General features: G+C 42.0%; 1 protein-coding gene across 2 annotated transcripts in view; it reads left to right on the top strand.

Moving 5' to 3' along the window:
- Window positions 1-15852, top strand: part of MBOAT1 (membrane bound O-acyltransferase domain containing 1) — an 83436-nt gene extending 67584 nt beyond the window's left edge. For both annotated transcript variants that reach the window (XM_039527724.1, XM_039527723.1), the window contains 5 exons: window positions 2301-2404; window positions 8312-8376; window positions 9885-10017; window positions 11335-11486; window positions 13685-15852. In XM_039527724.1, the coding sequence (XP_039383658.1) occupies window positions 2301-2404; window positions 8312-8376; window positions 9885-10017; window positions 11335-11486; window positions 13685-13820 (590 nt within the window). In that variant the 3' untranslated portion in view covers window positions 13821-15852. The remainder of the gene's footprint in view (window positions 1-2300; window positions 2405-8311; window positions 8377-9884; window positions 10018-11334; window positions 11487-13684) is intronic.
- Window positions 15853-17973: the final 2121 nt, after the last annotated feature.

The raw sequence follows: 17973 nt of genomic DNA, 5'->3' as shown, positions 1-17973 counted from the left end.
AACCCTGATTGGCTCTGAGGGAAAGAACGCAGCAAGAGCTGCGGCCCATGGGATTCCACTGGGCTTCCTGAATAAGGAAGAACAATGAGTCTTCTAGGAAGAGCATAGTGTGTGAAAATGGGCTGGGTGAGAGGCCAACCTGACATGAACCAGGCCTCCATTTTTGCTCTTGCAATTATTTGCCCCTGCAACGTAAGTTATTTGTACATCTCAGTATTTGATGTGCAGAGACAGACTGGTATTAAGTGAGTTGTGAGATCAGCACGGAACTTTGTACATGGGGTGTTCAAAAGTCATCGCTAAAATTTAACTTTGACTAAATCTTAATAAAAAACAGAAACTTGAATTTGAGACACGTCAGTATTTCCCCCCACAAGTACAAGGAACTAGCGCAGTATCACAGATACAACCATGTGGCAAATATTGATACTTTTTAATTAGGGCTGTTGATTAATCGCAGTTAACTCAAGTGATTAACTCAAAAAAAGTAATCGCGATTAAAAAAATGAATCACAATTTAAATCACACTGTTAAACAATAGAATACCAATTGAAAATTATTAAATATTTTAGATGTTTGTATACATTTTCAAATATATTGATTTCAGTTACAACATAGAATTCAAAGTGTATAGCACTCACTTTGTATTATGTTTACTACAAATATTTGCACTGTAAAAATGATAAAAGAAATAGTATTTTTCAATTCACCTCATACAAGTACTGTAGTGCAGTCTCTGTCATGAAAGTGCAACTTACAAATGTAGATTTTTTTTGTTATATAACTGAACTCAAAAACAAAACAAGGTAAAACTTTAGAGCCTACAAGTCTACTCAGTACTACTTCTTGTTCAGCCAATCACTCAGACAAACAAGTTTGTTTACATGTGTAGGAGATAATGCTGCCCGATTCTTGTTTACCCGAAAGTGCGAACAGGCATTTGCATGGCACTTTTGTAGCCAGCATCACAAAGTATTTACATGCCAGATATGCTAAACATTCGTATGCCCCTTCATGCTTTGGTCATCATTCTGGAGGACATGCTTCCATGCTGATACACTCATTAAAAATGTGTTAATTAAATTTGTGACTGAACTACTTGTCTCCTGCTCTGTGTTTTACCCGCATTCTTCTATATATTTCATGTTATAGCAATCTCGGATGATGACCCAGCACATGTTGTTTGTTTTAAGAGCACTTTCACTGCAGATCTGACAAAACACAAGGAAGGTAACAATGTGAGATTTCTAAAGATAGCTACAGCACTTGACCCCAGGTTTAAGAATCTGAAGTGCCTTCCAAAATCTGAGAGGGATGAGGTGTGGAGCATGCTTTCAGAAGTCTTAAAAAAGCAACACTCTGATGCAGAAACTAGAGAATCCGAACCACCAAAAAAAGAAAATCAACCTTCTTCCGGTGGCATCTGACTCAGATGATGACATTGAACATACCTCGGTCCGCACTGCTTTGGATCGTTATTGAGCAGAACCCATCAGCAGCATGGATGCATGTCCTCTGGAATGATGGTTGAAGCATGAAGGGAAATATGAATCTTTAGCGCATCTGGCACATAAATATTGTACACCACCAGCTACAAGAGTGCGATGCAAACACCTGTTCTCACTTTTGGGTGACATTGTAAACAAGAATCGAGCAGCATTATCTCCTGCACATATAAACAAACTTGTTTGAGCAATTGGCTGAACAAGAAGTAGGACTGAGTGAACTGGGAGGCGCTATAGTTTGACATTTTTATTTTTGAATGCAGTTATTTTTTGTGCATAATTCTACATTCTCCAATTATTATTATTATTAAGTTCTACTTTCATGATAAAGAGATTGCACTACAGTACTTGTATTAAGTTAATTGAAAAATACCATTTCTTTTATTTTTACAGTGCAAATATTTATAATAAAAATAAATATAAAAATGAGCACTGTATACTTTGTATTCTGTGTTGAAATTGAAATCAATATACTTGAAAATGTGGGGAACAGCTAAAAATATTTAAATAAATGGTATTCTATTATTGTTTAACAGTGCAATTAATCACGGTTAATTTTTTTAATCACTTGCCAGCTCTAATTTTAATGCAACCATGTTGTATGTACGTTTTAGTTTCATAATGATTAGAAAAACCCTTTCTGTTCATCGTCCTTTACTAGATTTTTTTTCACCCTAAGAATTTTCTTATTATTGTTTATTGAGCATTATCATTGTGTTCAGTGTCCTACAGACATGTAAAAAAAAAAAGATGCCTGCCACAGTCTAATTTGAATACTTTGCATTGATGTTACAGCTGACGCAGTCAACAATGCAGCTGGCTATGGATTCAGTGGTGTTGATGATCAAGGCAATTTCCATTGGGACCATCTATCCAACTTAAATATATGGAACATTGAGGTGAGTTAAAAGAAACAAAATCTTGGTATAATTATAGAGTGACAATTATGATGTGGCTCATTAGTAACAGGGATACATTTTTCTCTTCCAAAGGTGTGTCTAGAATTAGAGTGAATTTTATCTTTTGGACAGATAAATTGTATTGGTCACACTTCATAGGAAGGTTACATTTGTAAATAGTTTCTAAAGAGCTAATAAACAATGTTTAAATAAACTATTAATTATTGTAGAGTTCAGCAGGTCAATAGATTGCTTACAACAATGATCCATAACCATGATAGCATCTTCTATTTATGTGCTTATAACAATCTGTTATTACTATTTTTAGTATTTGTATGGCAATAGCAGGTAGAGGACCCACCTGAGATTAGGGCTCGTCTGTGCTAGGTGATGTACAAATACACAGTAGGAGACAGTCCAGGCCCCAAAGAGCTATGTTCTAAACGGCAAAGACAGACAAAGGGCAGAAGAGGAAACAGATACAGAACAGTGAGGTGACCTGATCGCCATATTTGAGGTCGGGAAGGAATTTTCCTCCAGGGAAGATTGGCAGAGGCCCTGGAGGTTTTTCACCTTCCTCTGCAGTGTGGGGCATGGGTCACTTGCTGGAAGATTCTCTGCACCTTGAGGTCTTCAAACCACGATTTGAGGACTTCAATAACTCAGACATAGGTTAGGGGTTTGTTACAGGACTGGGTTGGTGAGATTCTGTGGCCTGCATTGTGCAGGAGGTCAGACTAAATGATCATAATAGTCCCTTAAAGTCTATGAGTCTATGAGACCTGCCCAAAGTCACAGAATATGTCAGTGACAGAGCCAGAAATAGTCCAGTTACCTGGTTCAGTTCCCTATCCATTAGACCACACTGTTTCTCAGAACATCTGTAACATCTTTCTCATGCCAGTGGCATGCTTTTAGCATCCATTAGTCCCATACAAGATATTGATAAAGGTACCCTTCCTATAAAATGTGGACCAACATATTTCCTGTTAGTTTGTCATTAGGATAAATATCTTCTGAGTGCCAATGGCATGAGACAATGTCTAGGAGACTGGAATAGGCCATTACCAATTTCTCCTTCTACAGATTTAATTTTCATACAGTAACAGGTGCTCTCCATCTACAATCCATTATTTATTATTTTAGAACGAAAAGCAGAAGAAACCAATGAGTTAACTGCATTGTAGCTTCGTGGTCTATCAAAAGACAGATTCTGGTAATTCATCTCTACATTTTAGGGGCCCCTCTAATTCTCAGTGGAAAAGTTGAGACCATCACTATACCCTCTCCATTTCATCTTCCCTTTTTTGTGCTTGTCTTAACCCTTGCCTGAGCTTGCATCCGTCACTCTTGGAGTGTTTTTCCTTGCTCTTTTTTGCAGCATCCATGGTGGGTGCACAGCTCAAGTGTAGAAGCACTTGCAGCCAACTGCAGATGGAAATGCACACAGCTTCCCCCTTTTCCCCCAGGACCTGAGAGGGGAATCTAAAATAGATTGAAAACAGGAATGGGAGTGCTCACTGTGCCAGTCAGAGAGGAGGGGGCGCTGGGGAGGAATGTTGCTAAGCCAAGAGGAGCTGTGAGTTCCCCAGTACTTTAACCCATTCTCCTATCGTGTAGACCTCATGCACCCTTCCCCTCTCTGGGACATATTGGCTGTGGGGGAGGGGCTGGAGAGGGCACTTCCTTGGCAGCGTAGGAGCAATGAGGCCATATCAGCTCCAGGACCCTTGTGATGCCACAGCCTCATTTCCATTTTGAACTTCCCTTTGAACTGGTGCTGTCTGGTCTGGCTTTCCTTATGGAGAATACTCCTCTAACAGCACAACCTGTAGGAAGAGTTCCACGGAGAGGCCCTGGTGGATGGAGGGAGGTATGAAATGATGGGAGGCCATAAGGCTCAGGCTCATTTTTTTCCCCCAGAGTGGGGCAGGCAGGGTTAAATATTAACCCATGGGATTGTGGTTTATTAGGAAAGTTTAAAAAGCTATTTTTTTTATAAGTTGCTGACTTGGGGGCTAGGGGGGGAAGAGATAAATGATTCAGGAGGCACCTAATTGTGCTTGATGTTAGTCTAAATAAGTGTCCTCTCATTACTAGTCCTCCCTTTCCCTTCTTGCCTTTGGTTTGTAATGCTCACTAGTTGCACCTTGCCTTTAATGGGACTGTGAGCTCTTCAGGGCCAGGACAGCATCTTCCTGAATATTTGTATGTCACCTATCACCGTGGAAACCCTCTCCTGAGAGATTCTTTTAGGCACTACTATACAGTACATGTCAAATAGTAAGAGCCACTTACGTGCGTAAAGCACTTCTGCATTTGAGCCGATTGCTAAATATGGCTGCGGTTGCACCATTTGGTCATGGCCAGGTGAAAATATACTCAGTGCAGGTAGCAGACTGTCAATTAGGAAGTGCTGTGAAGTCTTTTAGGCACAATGAAAGACTAAGTATGTGTGGAAGGCATCAAAGATTTGAGGTAACTTCATCACTGATCCCCTCTAAGGTCTGCCCAAAGAATGCTCTCTCAGGGCTCAGGCTGTAGCCAGAACCTCTCTCTCGGCAGGAGCCCACATCCATCTCCCTTCTGACCAGGGATTTAGGATAGCAGTCCTGGATTCTCTCCAGCAGGTCTGACCAAAAGCCCAGCCCCCACACTTGCTTTCCCTCCAAGGGCTATGGCTAGGGATTATATGTTGCAGATGGATCCTTCACAGCAGAGTACATTTATTTATTTATTTAAGAATGAAAACATAAAAAGGTCTAATGCATACCAAGTGTACCCAGGAGGAGTCTGACAGGTCAGAATCCTTCCAACCCCTCAGCAGGACAGGTTCCCCTTTGGACAAAAGGCTCATGTCTGTTTGTTGAATCAAAAACAAGGCTCTTCTGTCAGGATAAACTCAGCCTTTTACATCAAAGGCCCTTTCTGTGTCTCCTTGCCTCTGGCACCTGTCTGAACCAGTATATGCAAACCACCCCAGGGGGTGGTATTTCTCTGGAGCTATTTATAGTTCCAAGAACTGCAGTAATTGTGCCACAGTGTTTTTAGTTTCTGGAGGAGCTTTTGTAACCTTCCAGCATGGAGTGGAATACACTCCCTAGCTCACAATGATCCATATAACCTTCATGAAGTTAATACAGTAGTCCCCAAAAGATACTGCATGTGGCTGCAATATCTGTAACAGAAGGTTTGAAGAGAACCCTGTCAGAGAGCATTCCATGTTGACAGCCAGCTTGACTGGCTGCTCTCTTGGAAACACAGAGGGAAAAAAATCAGTGCTTGCCAAGTGAAAAAGGACAACATTGATAGAAACAAGGAAATACAGTTCCTTTCTCTAACTGGAACTATAATGCAATTAAATTGCGTTTGTCAATTAGGGCTATTTTAATTTAACCCATAAAATACTGATGAAGGTTGCTCTAACCTCCAGTATTTTGGACTGAGGTGCAAAAGCACTCAAGTACTCCTTTTTGGCCTCTCTCCTGCCTTACTCCAGTTCACACTTCCCTTGACTCTCTTAGAAGACCTTGTGAGCTTGGGAAGAGCCCTTTGACCTTCTACTGGCATTGGTACAACTGCTGCTGGAATACTGTGTCCATTTCTTGTACCCACAATTCAGGAAGGGTGTTGATAAATTGGAGAGGGTTCAGAGAAGAGCCACAAGAATGATTAAAGGTTTAGAAAACATACCTTTAGCGTAACAAAGCGAAGGTTAAGGGGTGACTTCATTAAAGTCTATAAGTATCTACATGGGGAACAAATATTTAACAATGGGCTCTTCAGTCTAGCAGAGAAAGATATAATGCTCCATGGCTGGAAATTGAAGCTAGACAAATTGAGGCTGAAAATAAGGCATACATTTTTTACGGTGAGAGTACTTAACCATTGGAACAATTTACCAGGGGCATGGTAGATTCTCCATCACTGACAATTTTTAAATCAAGACTGGATGTTTTTCTAAAAGATCTGCTCTAGGAATTATTTTGGGGAAATTCTATGGCTTGTGTTCTACAGGATGTCAGATTTAATGATCGCATTGGTCCCTTTTGGCCTTGGGATCTATGAAGCTCTGGTGCAGAAAGCCACCTCCTCATGTGATTTATGTTTGCAGCTAGAAAGCAACAGTTCCCTTGGAGAGCCCATGTTGAGAACCACCTCACAGCATTTTCATTGGTGCTGTCAGATTACTTCTAAGGGAGACTGTCACGCCTTTTAGTTTGGGCTGCACTTTACTGCTCATTGCTTGAATGCACCTCTAAAGAGACTTCTTTGGTGCTTTTTATTAACAAAGAAAACCTTCAAGGTTTGTTCAGGGTGTTAGGTTATCAACTTATTACAAAGGAAAAACTGGACGGAGAATATAGCACACCTTAAAATGAGCCAAAATTCACTTGGAGAGTTGTTTCTGGAGTGAGTTTCCCTTAAGGGTACACTTCTCATTACAGTAAGCCACAAGGAAACTACAGTAAATAAATAAGCTCCAAGTTGTGACATGAACCTAAATGACAAAGCAAAGCTGAAACGCCATGCTTAACTCAGCCAGTTTTGCTGAGTTAAGTATGGCAGCCTGTCTGGTATATTAGATCACCCATTGTTTGGAAAGCTCTGTGACATGTAATCGCAAGAAGGTGAGTTACAGTTGGACTTTTTCAGTCTTAACTCTGAATATCCTGGCTTTCCCTAACTTGTCTCTTTACCTTAAACCCATTCTAATATGGTTTCTGGCTGTTTAATTTCCACTATAGGTTGTTTTGCTGTTCTATGGTCTCATGGCAATGTTGACTTAGGTGCTCTCTTTAAAGTGTGTATTGGTGACCTGATAGATTGTAGAAGGCTCCTTGGGATACATTGTGATTTAATGGATCACAGTACATTTGGAGAATCTCTTAATTATTGCATTCTTTCTTCACATTGAGATTCTCTGGAGACCTGTGAACATTTCTGGAAATTTTGCAGCCAACTGTCGATGTGTAATTTAGGAAATGTTTGATTATTGACACGATAAAGTGCAATAGGGCAGAGGTGCTAAACATGTTGCAATGTGCGCAATAATGGACAAATCTGGCGCAGACCCAGACGATGCAGCAAATGGACCCCAGGCAACAGAACTGATGTGAATCCAATGCATCACTGGGGAGTTGCACTGCTGTTACTCATCCACTGAGTAGTATGGAGTCCAGCTATCTCAGATAGCAAGCAGAGGACAAGTGGGCAGAGGTGAAACTGAGCAGGTCTAGAGGATCTGGTGTTGGAGGGAACCCTGTGGTCCTCCAACCATGAGAGTTGAAGTAGTCACTGCAGAGTGGTTATGTAACTGCTCTATGGACTTGCCTCCCCTTTCCCCATTGGTATCTCCCTATGGCCCAGCTTAGTTTCTCAAGCTGCACTCTGGGCTGAAGATTTGGCCCTAAGTTCATGTACTAAAAATACTTTCCATTGTTTCTTGAGAACAAGTTCGTTTACGTGTCCCCCTGCTCCCAATAATGCATTTCTTTTAGAAACCTTTTGTTTTCATAGCACTCTAGGGATTTCCAGCCCACCTAATGGACTGCAAGGTTTAAAGATTAAAAAGCAGTTGTTTGTAAGTTGAAAGGTTGGGGGTGGCATGAATATCTGAAATTAGAAAACCTTTTTTGGCTTTTTCCATAATTAGAAAGATAGCCAAACACTTTTATAATAAAAAGTGAGTGGCAAGTGTCAGCCATGGGTAAGTTCTTATGGCTGAGTTAGAAACCCCAAAACATGTTTATAATGGAAATGTTGACACAACCTTGACTGTAGCTAGCTACTACTGCTAGCATACTGCATGTAAACCTCTTCAGTTTAAAATCCAGGTAGAGATTGGCATTGTCCTGTACATTTCAAATCCAGTGTGAGATGTTAACTGTCTTCTCTCTCTCTTAGACTGCAACAAGTTTCAAAATGTACATTGAAAACTGGAACATTCAGACAGCTGCCTGGCTAAAGCGGTAAGAACGGTAAAACAGTCAGTTGCTGGTGAGACGCAGTTACTTTTAGGTGGTAATGTTGGCTAGTAATTCTAACTGGTGAATCTGATAAGTATACAACAGCCTCTCAGTCTCTTTCATTTCTCCCTGTGTCTGTAAGAGCTTGTGTGCTATTATGTTTTTGGTGCTCTGAAGTTTTTATTGCTACATGTTTGGAATGACCACATTTGCTCATGAGCAGCGAAGCCATGAGTGAGCTATACAGGTCTTCCTACATAACATTTTTATAGCACCTCTCACTGTCCATATTTTGTCTTTGTTACCCATCTGTATTATTTTGCTAGGAGTTTATCATATTTTCCCTCTCTCTCCCTTGCACTTGAAATCGATTAATTATTATTGGAGATGGGCCTGAAGTGGGTGTAAACTCTTTCTCCAATTGGAACTTTGGGAAACCTTGGTCCTGATTCAAACTTCATAGCCTCAATATAATCTGTTGCAGAGGCACCAGTCACCCCATACTTCAGGTGCCAATTTAAATCTGTCTTTATAGTATGCCAACTTGAGATGCAGAAAGTAAATTTTGTCCAACACTAGGAAATTTGATTTCAGACTGTCATCACTATGACTCAGTGTAAATAATAATATGAATCCAAATTTTTTAGCTCGGTCCTGGTTCTGGATACTGTGAAAACAATGCCTTTGGTATGTGAAAAGTCCAGTTCAGGTCAATTGATGTGACCCTCAAAATACAAGAGTTTATATAATGTTTGTCCTAACTGTATTTGGTGTAAAAATACAGATCTGAAAAATCTGTTCCTATTGTTCTTTGTGAGTGAAGTAAACATAATGTTTTTGAGTAAATAAACTACCATGATCATTTCTTAGGACCGTTGCATGTTGAGTTAAAACGCAGATGTTGCAAGATTCTTAGGGTCCTGTTGCTGTGTTTCTGAACTTCGCACACGGAACCATTCACCTACGGCTTCCTTAGTTGCTAGTGTAAATCAGCATAGGTCCATTGATTTACACTAGCTAAGGGACTGGCTCTCTGTGATGTAGGGTACGGGTAGTGGCTGTATAGTATTCTGCCTAAAGAATATTGAAATAGAAAAGGAAGTGTGGGTATGTTGCTTTCATCCTCCCACCCACTCTTGAATATCCGTCAAGTTTCTCAGGATACATACAGAGTTCCAGATGGTAAAATGCTGGCATGGTAAATGAGAACCCGCCTTATGCCATATTACATAGAGAGAGGGCATAAATAATATGGCATAAGGTGAGTTCTCATTTACCATGGCTATATATATTGGTTTAAATTCCATAATAATTAATTAAGTCATGAGAGAATGCCTTACTCGTGCAAGTAATTCAATTGACCCTCACGTAAATGAAGGTTTGCAGGACTGGGTCTCTGATATATGAAGGAGATCAGAATGGGATCTTTAAGATTCAAGGAGATCTGCAGTGCAATGAATATTTGTTACTTGTTCAATCTGCTGTTTTCTGTTTGTTTCATTTCTTCCCAGTGTTTGCTATGACAGGGCTCCATGGTACCCCACAGCCTTAACATTTATCCTGTCAGCACTATGGCATGGTGTCTATCCTGGATATTACTTTACATTCGTTACCGGAATCCTTATGACATTAGCATCCAGAGCAGTACGTAGCCTTTATTGTTCTCTTCAGAGACTTGTATGATATTACTGTAAAGCTTTCACTGCTAGGTGTTTATGTACCCTTAGACATACTGAACCATTTTCATCCCTGGCATAATGCCGTTGACTGTACACGAGGGATGAATCCACGTAATACCTTTTTCCTTTGAGATGATCCTCACTGAAATGTTGATCTGCACTGCAATAATTGTAGGTGCTTCCTTTAATTACAACCAGCCATTGCTCTTATTGATTCAGCATAGCAGGTATTGTGATGCTGGATTGGCTACAGTCATAGAGAGCGGTGAGGGGCCGTGCAAAATGCTAGTGGTCCATCATACACTTTGCACATAGGTTCATTTGTCTCATAATTGACCTGGTCAGATAGAAAGAGCCTCTATCTCATCTGTGTATTGTGATAATTCTGTGTAAAGTACAGACCTCATAGATTGGATTGAGCCAACAGTTGGTTTCAGGCTGCATAGACATGTCTTTGTAGACCACACTAGTTTCTACAAAATATGTACTTTCATTTTTAACAAAACAAAAGCTTCTGCCCTTTATGGTTGCAAAAAAAGAATTCTGAATGGGTCCCCAGTGCATCTAAATCTGCAGATAGATCACACAAAATAGTATGTCTGAGAACTTTGAACTGGCTTCATTCTTTGCAGCAGAGTGTTAACTTTGGATCCTAATGATGACAATTTAAATTTTCTAGCATTAGTAACTATATCCGTGCTCGTCATTCTAGTGGAAACATCCACTGTGAAAAGACTGGAGAGCACCATCACTTTTACTCATAGTCTGACCTTGGGTATATATCCATATCAGTTTGACAAGTGAACAAAGCTGGCAATCAGTAGCAGTTACCATAATACTGTACCACAATAATATTTTGCACCTAATTTGCACCTTTCCTATGAGGATGCATTCCAGAGATTAAAACAAATAAAGTGGTCCGATTCATCCAAAAAGAACAAAATTGCCCATAGATGCCCATACGAGAGACAGCCTGATCCCCTGGTTATAGAACACAGGAGATCTGGGATCTATTCCCAGTTCTATCACTGACCTGCTGTGGGACCTTGGGCATGTCATTTGGGCATTTGCGTGCCTCCATTTCCTCTCCCACTTTTATTCTGGCTTGTGTATCCAAACCGTAAACTCTTTGGAGCATAAGTATGTGGTATGTTGAGGCCTCTAGGTATCACTGTAATACAAATAATAATGGATGAGGAGTTTAATAGATTTGAAGTGAGTCTGCATGTGTTTACTAAGAAATTTTTGGGGTTTTGTTAATCCCCTTCTCCTTGATTTGTAGGTGAGGAACAATTACAGACATTACTTCCTCTCTTCAAAGCCACTCAAGGTGATCTATGACATTGTCACGTGGTTTGTCACTCAACTGGCTGTCTGCTATACTGTTGCACCTTTTGTTATGCTGGCTGTTGAGCCCACGATTAAGTTATACAAGTAAGTTTCCTCCTTTTAACTCTTAAACCTGTATACTGTAGACCTGTAACCATTGGGCTTTGTTTAATAAACCAGCCTGTGATGGAAGCTGATTAGAATTTTGCCATCATTTGGAGGGAATCCAAGCAGGTTATTTAATAACATGAGGAGTGATTTCATCTGTAGAACTTGATGAATTCATTTAATCGTGCTAGAATAATTTTCCTTTTTTTTCTCAGTTTAGTTTTTTTTTTAATTCTTATTTGACCTGACTTTCCATGTGTCTGCTGCTGTGTTCAAAGCATCCCAGTGCCAATTATTACCAAGACCAGAGGATGGGGTGGGTAGGAACAAAATTAACCTTATATTGGGAAATGTCTAGGTGAGAAAACAACTAACTTCCAGTTGTAAAATGCTCATGAGAAGGGATTCTGAATTTATCAGCAGGAGATAAAGAAGATACATGGCTGATTCGTTGTGTATTAAAATCATTTTGTTGCTTTGCACTCTTATTTTATGTGCAGTTACTTCTGTATTTTAAAAATGAGATAAAGGGGTGGTTCTGAAGATTACATATAGTGAAGCATAAAATGAGTTGAAAAGAAAGACTTGACTAAGTCTTTACTTTACTTTTCTTCCCTTTTTTGGTAAACCTTGTCAAACACAGAATAACAGTTTTTGGCTGAAAAAAGAGACATTCCATTACTTTGTCATAAAAGACTGAAAACTGTTAGTCAAAAGAGCAGCTGTGGGTGAGTCTGTTTGAGGGATTTTGAATGCTGTCCTTTTTTTTAAAAAAATGAAAATGTTTAGCTAAGTTTTCTCCTTACTTAAACACAACTATTAAAATGCCAACACCAATCTGAAGCTTGTACGAGCGTTGGCAAGATTCAGTCCCAGCTACCATTTTAATGTCTCATTGTTCTGTCTTTAGCAACGGCAACAAATAAAAAAAGATAAGGGCTATCTCAGTGTAAAAATATTGAATGTGACAAACTCATGGACACTTAAGAATTTGCTCAAAGGGCAAAACTGTTGTCCTTTTTGCCAGCAAAGGCCATTTGAGGTGACAAAATACCAACATCTTAACTTAAGTTCTGTTAATAAATACTTGTAAAGAGATTGCTGTTACCATGCCAATACCTGCGAAGGAAAAACTGTCAGTTTAAGTTTAGCACAGCTATGACCATAGATGGTACCTACACATTTCTGTGTGTTTCACTGACTCAGCACAGGAAGGTAATGTATGAATTCATGGGATTTTCAAAGAAGGCGACTGAGCTAAGTGCAAGGTGAGTGTGTGCCTTTGGAGTAGGACATTGTGGACACGTCTGTGGTTTCAGGCACCTTACAGGGATTTTAGAATTACGAGGGAAGGAGCATAGCAGGGGCACTGAAAAGTTAGGTCGTTCCAGGATATGCCTAAGTGGTCATGTGCTGGACTCATGCACAGCTCCCTGGCCTTCCTCTATGGGCTCACCAAAACAGGTGTCCCTTTTTCCAGCTGCTCACCATGAACACTATCAGTTATAGCAGTAAATATATGGAAGATGTTTTTATTTTATTTTACATGGTGCCATTCTCTCTCTAATTATGATGTATTTTATTATGATTATTATATTGTATTAATGATGAGCAAACCTAAACAAATGTTCAGAGTTTTAATTAATTTCAGATAAGCAACCAAAAGTTTGGCTGGAAGCTTTTCTGTCCTTCAGTTGCTGTGCCATTTTTTCAGGCACAAGCTATGCTTGCTCAAAAGGGAAGCTTTCTGAAAATGTATCCCAGTATATTCTTTAACAGTGGGAGATAGGCTGAGAAGGCCACATTTGGGTTTCTCAAACCATAATCATGGGTAGTTCACCTCTGAGTCCATTTCACCTGAATTGTCAAAGTTTGGGGCTAGGGATTTGGAAAAGGGTTCTCGGGTTGGCCCCTTGTCTAGTAACAATATATGGGAAAATACTGGCCCTGTTGAAATCAATGCCCAACTTCCATTGACTTCAGTGGGTTTGGATGTCTCCATAGTATAGTGTGACATACTGCTGTAAAATCCAAGGGCATAAAAGCCTGTCATATATAAGACTCTATCAAGTGCTCTGTTTTATGTCTAAACCTCTTGAATCTTGACGGAGCTGGTTGTAGTGCTGAACTAATACAATTTGAAGTGTTCATATGTTACTAACAAGCATGTTCTCTCTTTCTCTTTTCGTTTCTAGGTCAATGTACTTTCACATGCACATTCTAAGCCTCCTGCTGCTGCTGGTCCTACCAATCAAACCTCGAGACCACACCATGAGGCAGCTTCAGAATCAAGTCACACACAACTCTGTTAAAAACAAGAAAGAAAAATGATACCTCAAAGAAAAACCACTGATACTGGGAAGTGAAGTGTCATACCAAAAACAAAAGGGAGAAAATAAAAAGACAATGGCATTGTTATTGCTTAATTTAAAATGCTCTGGAAAGGACAGACTGGAGCTTGGCCGACTGTATTCCAGATGACCCAGTAACAAAGAATTACAGGCTTGAGGAGCAGTGCTTTTGATTTTGTAAATACAGGGACTATTTTTATGGCGTGTTTTTATATATTTAATTTTTTCACATGTACAGATGTTTTTGATCTTTTACAGAAATGTACATTTGATAAACAAAAATTTTCAGATTAAGAAAATAATCATTAAAACAAACCTAGCAAGAGTCAGATCAGCAGCTTAGCAGACTGGTGCTCTAGGCTGCTGAGTCGTTGGCTTCCTATCCTGGCTACTATGGCCAGAGTTGGCTCCGGGGTGTAGAACCACAGAACTCAGTTGGCTCCTGAGACTGTTGGCATTTACTCCAACAGGAGGAGGAGGGCCACAGCGCAGGGTGAAAGTGCTTCCCATGTGGTTCTGAAGAAGAGACCTGCTGCCTGAGTTCAGCAGCTTGGAGACTCCTAATCGCTCTGAGTGACACCTGCTGGTGTGAGGGCAAATTAGCCACTTGGAAATCACTCAAGTAGATTTCTGTGAACATCAGCCACTGGATTGGCCAAACTAAAATATAATATATATATATAAAAGGAAAAATCAGAATATCCTACAATATGCAGATTAAAACTTCTCTAGCCGAGGCTACGTCTACACTACAAGTGCTCCAGTGGCACAGCTACAGCACTGCAGCTAACCCTCTGTGCTGTAGTGTAGGTACTTGCTACAGCAACGGAAGAGGTTTTTCCATTGCTGTGGTGAAAACAGCCCCTTGAGAGGCAGTAGCTAGGTTGACAGAAGAATGCTGCTGTCAACATAGTGGTGTCTACACCAGGGCTTAAGTCATTTTAACTACGTCTCAAGGGTGTGGATTTTTCATACCTTTGAGTGACATAGGTTGAGCTAAGTTTTAGGTGTAGACCAGGCCTGAGACACAGAGATAATTGGGATGTGACTGATGTTCAGCACTACCCTGCAGCTTTGGAGTGATATGTTTTGCCGTGATACTTTTATGATCAATATAATGTAGCAATAGGGAAACCTTGCAGATTTAGTGCTTTAAAACTGTCAGTCACTGATCAAAAGCTGGAGGAAGGGTTGGGAATAGATCAGCTTGTTCCTCATAATATTATGTATTGGCAAGTAGGAATTTTGTTCACACAAGGATAACAATCCATTAAAAATAAAAGTAAAAGAGTACTATACAAGAGAAGGGTTGTGATATGATCAAGGGACTGAGAATCAGCAGCTCTGCTTCTGACTCACTGTGTGATCTTAGGCAAGTCACTCAACCTTTCTATGTTTCAGTTTCCCCATCTGTAAAATGGGGATAATAATAGTTACCTACCTCACAGGAGTGTTGTGAGGTTCTGTTAATGTTTACACAGCGCTTTGAGAGAACAGGATGAAAAGTGCTATGTAAGTTTAAAAACTAAATATAGTCAGAGAGGACCTCTTAAAGGAACACATGAAAACATGCACCAAATAATTCTGTTATATATCTTTAAATGTTTTCTAAGTTGGTTTTCTCAGAATCATTTAGAAATGAAGCAGTTCCCTTACATACTGTTGATTTTCCTCATCTGTCTGAAGTGTAAGTGAACAAAGAGTCTACCACATTTATTTTATTTTAATTTTTGTATCAGAACAAATTCAAATTCTGCAGAATCCTTACTACGGGGAGAAAAATGTAAGAAACCAAAACTGAAGAATGTAAACAGTTTCACTTTATTTTTCTTGACTGACTGATTTTGCTTTTCTCCCCTCCACCAACCTTCTTTCCTCCTTCCCCAACCCCCCGAATTCCCAACAGCCTTTTAATATAATGTCTATTTCAGGGGAAAGTTTATTTGGTGATTTCTTTTGGAGAAGAGATGGGTTACTAAGATTGGTCTGAATAAACAAACTGTTTTTTGTCAGTGTGTGGCCTTATTAATGGGGAGAAGTATGAAAATCTGGGGAGAATGAGCCTGTGTCCCATGAAGCAAAGTGAAAGATCATTACACGTATGGCGGGAACTAATCACATCTCTCAGTCTCGCATTTTACAAACACAGTGTGGTTCAGATGCTGCTGCTATTGAAATCCATGCTAAAAATTCCCATTTATTTCAATGGGAGCAGGATTCATCCCTAAATTGGTTTATTTTTTGTCATTTTTTTTGTTCTGTTGTTCAGTATTATATCTTTTTATTTAAGAACTTGCTGTGACATTTCTGTGGTGTGGTGTATCTATTCCTACATAGCTAGATCAAACCCCTACTCAGCCCATACAGGAACTAGGACGTTCTCCTTTCAAAGTTTCCTTGGCATTCTTCTGTCAGAGAGGGGGTGACATTTGTGGAAATAAGAAAGGTCCTAGCACAAAAACCAGCCGATAAGCAGGAAGACAAGGTGAATCCTTACAGAGGCCCTGTGTCCCTGCGTGGTTTCTGGATACCCATCAGGTCCTCACCTTCTGCTTCTTGGCAGTAAGACTCCAAATTTGCTGCACTGACAGGGCTGCTGCAGCTGGCCCCACCAGTGTTCCCTCTAATTTTTACCACCCATGTGCGGAATTATTTTTGTTATGTGCACCCATGTGGAGGTGATGTGTCACACATCACCTCCACATTGGTGCACCTAACAAAATTCATGTGGCGGGGGTGGGGCTGAGGGGTTCGGAGTGTGGGAGGGGGCTCAGGGCTGGGGCAGAGGGTTGGAGTGCAGGCTCTGGGGTGGGGCTGGGGATGAGGGGATTGAGGTGCAGTGGGGCTCCCCGGGGCTACAGTGAGGAGAGAGAGGACTCCCTCCCCCCTAGTTCTCTCTTCCCACAACAGCAACTGGGCTGGGGGAGGAGAGACACGTATCCCCCGGCCACAGCAGATCCAGGCTGGGCTGCGTCTGTGCTGGGAGAGAGGTGCCTGTCCCCTGGCCGCAGCAAGTCTGGGGCTGGGCTGAGTTGGGGGCGCCTGTCCCCCGGCCACGGCAGGTCCAGGCTGGGCTGGGTTGGGGCCTGGCGAGGGGTGCCTGTCCCTCAGCCGTGGCAGGTTTGGGGATGGGGAGGGGCACCACAGCAAGTCCAGGGCTTGCGGGGAGGCATCTCTCCCCACTGCAGCCCTTAGTGCCTGCGTGGTGCTAGAAAGGGAGGATGTAAGTACATAGGACTGATCCAGGCCTCTGGATAGACATATGTATGTCTACCAGCATGCATAGGCATGCATATGCTCTCGGCTTGATCTAGCATGCTAAATATAGCAGCATGGCTGCAGGGTCACCAGGGCTGGTGCTACCATTTAGGCGAACTAGGCGGTTGCCTAGGGTGCCAAGATTTGGGGGCGCCAAAAAGCGGCGCCCCCCCAAAATGTTTAAAGCTGTTTCAGCGGCCGCTGCGCTGGGAGGGAGAGGGAATCTGAACCACCGCCGGCAGCCCAGAGGTTCCCCTGGGTCAGTGCGCCGCCGGCAGCCCGGGGGTTCCACTGCGCAGTCGCTGCTTCGCTTCTCCTGCCTCCCAGGCTTGTGGCGCCAATCAGCTGTTTGGCGCCGCAAGCCTGGGAGGAGAATTAGAGCAGGGGCAGCGTGCTTGGGGAGGACGCGGCGCAGAGGTGAGCTGGAGTGGGGAGGTGCTGCACGGCTCCCCGGGCCAGGGGGTGGCGAGCTGCCCCGGGGGTGCCTCAGGGCAGGGGGAGGGGAGCTGCCACAGGGCTTCTCACCTCTGCTCCGCGTCCTCCCCGAACACGCTGCCCCCGCTCTAATTCTCCCGCCTCCCAGGCTTGCGTCGTCAATCAGCTGTTTGGCGCCGTAAGCCTGGGAGGAGAATTAGAGCGGGGGCAGCGTGCTTGGGGAGGATGCGGCGCAGAGGTGAGCTGGGGTCGGGAGGTACAGCACAGCTCCCTGGGCCAGGGGGTGGGGAGCTGCCATGGGGGGGGTGCCTCAGGGCAGGTGGGGGAGCTGCCGTGGGGGGGGGAGCTGCTGCAGGGCTTGGGGGGTGCAAGGTGGAAGTTTTGCCTAGGGCGCAAAACTTCCTTGCACCGGCCCTGAGGGTCACAGGCAGTGGCCTGGG

This window comes from Mauremys reevesii, linkage group 2, assembly GCF_016161935.1.
Source record: "Mauremys reevesii isolate NIE-2019 linkage group 2, ASM1616193v1, whole genome shotgun sequence".
NCBI lineage: Eukaryota > Metazoa > Chordata > Testudines > Geoemydidae > Mauremys > Mauremys reevesii.
This window is presented reverse-complemented; position numbering and strand designations above follow the sequence as displayed.